Source organism: Sinocyclocheilus rhinocerous, unplaced genomic scaffold (assembly GCF_001515625.1).
Source record: "Sinocyclocheilus rhinocerous isolate Xijiao unplaced genomic scaffold, SAMN03320098_v1.1 scaffold297, whole genome shotgun sequence".
NCBI lineage: Eukaryota > Metazoa > Chordata > Actinopteri > Cypriniformes > Cyprinidae > Sinocyclocheilus > Sinocyclocheilus rhinocerous.
The window spans coordinates 125,585-128,042 of NW_015649240.1; the positions used below are offsets into that span (position 1 = coordinate 125,585).

The 2,458-nt window shown below is 35.5% G+C and overlaps 1 protein-coding gene across 3 annotated transcripts in view; it reads left to right on the forward strand.

Annotated features, from left to right (window-relative positions):
• Window positions 1-1,973, forward strand: part of LOC107710460 (T-cell leukemia homeobox protein 3-like) — an 11,198-nt gene extending 9,225 nt beyond the window's left edge. For 2 of the 3 annotated variants that reach the window (XM_016515228.1, XM_016515227.1), the window contains 3 exons: window positions 784-828; window positions 956-1,136; window positions 1,646-1,973. In XM_016515228.1, coding sequence (XP_016370714.1) covers window positions 784-828; window positions 956-1,136; window positions 1,646-1,657 — 238 coding nt within the window. In that variant the 3' untranslated portion in view covers window positions 1,658-1,973. Of the gene's footprint in view, window positions 1-783; window positions 829-955; window positions 1,173-1,645 lie in introns of those variants that run through there. The other variant, XM_016515229.1, reaches the window with a different exon arrangement.
• Window positions 1,974-2,458: the final 485 nt, after the last annotated feature.

The following is a 2,458-nucleotide window of genomic DNA, read 5'->3' on the forward strand; positions in this document are numbered from 1 at the left end:
GTATATATATATATACAGTATATATTTTTATAATATATACAGAATATATTTGGATTTAAATGACAAATTACCCTAATCTAAAAAAAAAAGTGGAAAAAATTTGCTATTTTTAACCTTAAAATACATTTTGCTGGTGCAAAAAATGAATAAAATGAAAACAATAAAATAAAATAAAAATAAAATCAATTAATTCACGTTGCCTGACAAAACTATTTTAATTTGCTTGTTTCTTGTTGCTCCCTCTATGTTTCGAAATCATGCTTTCTGCATGTGCCTTTCAACATTTAAAATGAAAACAAGAAATCTACATTTCTTCATTCAAATTAAATAAACTTTTGGTGACAGTTCACCCAAAAATTGCAATTCTGTCATCATTTATTCACCCCCATGTCATTCCAAACCATATGACTTTCTGTCTTCATAGGTTTTTTTGTTTTTGTCCATACAATGAAAATCACAGTGACACATGCCATGAAGTTAATGATGGTAAAATTAAAATTTTTGAATGAACTATCCCTTTAAGTTAATGCAATTGGTAGAAAGATTAATAATTTTTGATCTATCAAAGTACATATCAGATCCCCGGACCAATAAAATAGCATTTAATCATTGTTTTGTCATGTACTGTTATATAATAATACTCACATCTTTACTGCTGACAGCTCCAATAGGCTCCTCATGTGTACATTCAAGGCATTATTAAATGTACAGAACCATTAACATTCATGTGTTTCATTCAAAATGATTTTAGTCATAACGCACACATTGTTATTTTTCACAAAGGCATGACATCTCTTTTGCGTATGCGGAGAACTCAGATCTCTCAAGGTAATTAAAACCAGCCTAGGACCTGCACCAGATAAACATGTTAGTTGACATAATCTGCTTTTGTATTTGAAAAGGGTCTGTGTCACTGCACATCATGTTGACTTCAATCATGCGTCTCTGATGACAGGAGGCAGACCGCTGAGGAGAGAGAGGCTGAGCGACAGCAAGCCAACCGTCTGATGCTGCAGCTCCAACAGGAGGCCTTTCAGAAGACCCTGAGTCAGCCGCTCCAACAAGACCCTCTCTGCATACACAACTCCTCGCTTTATGCCCTGCAGAACTTACAGCCTTGGGCAGAAGAAAACAAGGTGACGTCCGTCACCTCAGTCGCATCTGTGGTCTGACCCACAACTCTCATGTCTGCTAGTTAACTGAGAAAGGATTTTATAGGATGCCAATTAGAAGTTAATTTAGGCGGATCTCTGACATTCTCGCTTGGACTCACTTCATGAGCATCTGTACGAAGCATACGTTTTTTTTTGTGAGATGATAGAAGAGATCTAGCTTTGCAAAAACATCTTTTCCACTCATATATGGAAAGATTCTATTAAATTTTGATAATTTTTTAACAGGATCAGCTTTGAGCCTGTGATAAAAACCACTAGAAAAACCCAATAACAGATTAAACCCAACTGTATTTTTGTGTATTTGTTTGTCTTTTTCAGAAACATGCATATTTAAGTCTTGGCATGGAACAAAAACCCTAATGTATTCCCATTTAAAGGGGAATCACAACAAACACAAGCACATCAAGTTCGCATTTTCATTCCCACCTAAATCTGACTGGTCATTTGCATTCTCGTTCCTCTTTCTTCAGCTACCCATCTAAGAGAGGGAGGGGCTTTGTCCTTTCAAACCCAAAACGGCAAAGCTGTCTGATGAATTTCACCCATCAAGACTGCTGTTCGTCTACGTGCCATTTGGCATCAAGGAGACTGACTCAACCCCAGACTCGTTCATTCTTGTTCTTTTTTTTTTTTCCCCTTTGGACTTTGTAAGATGTGTTTGTGATGCATGTTCTCTACATTTCCTGTATGAAGAGATGAACTAAAAACTGTTAGTTCTGTCAAGCTGGAGTCCTTCCTAAAACGCACTTTGGAAGCAATTACGAAGGCGCTTTCTCTGGATTCTTCATGACGTGACATTTAAAGGTGTTTTATATTAAAAAGAATTGTGACTTCTAAAACTTCTGTTTCATCCTTTGTAAAAATTTATTTCGAATAATATTAAGGGTGAAATGTGCCATTTTTGCGCAACTAAGATAAAATAGCAGAAATAATGATCAAACAGATAGTAAAATCCTACACTCTCAAAAATAATGGTTCTTTATTGGCATTGAGCTTCCATGGAATCTTTCCATTGCACAAAAGGGTTCTTTATAGCAGAAATCGCTTCTTTAGATTGCTTGTTTTAAGGATTGTTCACTGAAAGGTTCTTTGGGGAACCAAAAATGGTTCTTCTTTGGCATTACTTTGTAAATGCTCTGTTGGAAGTTTGGAACCTTTATTTTTAGGAGTGTGAACTCATGCAATTGGTTGAGCCAATGTCGCCATATTGGAATATTATAGTACAACTGTTTTTTTTTTCTCCACATTGATGATAATTAAGCAGTAAATCAGCATAATAGAAT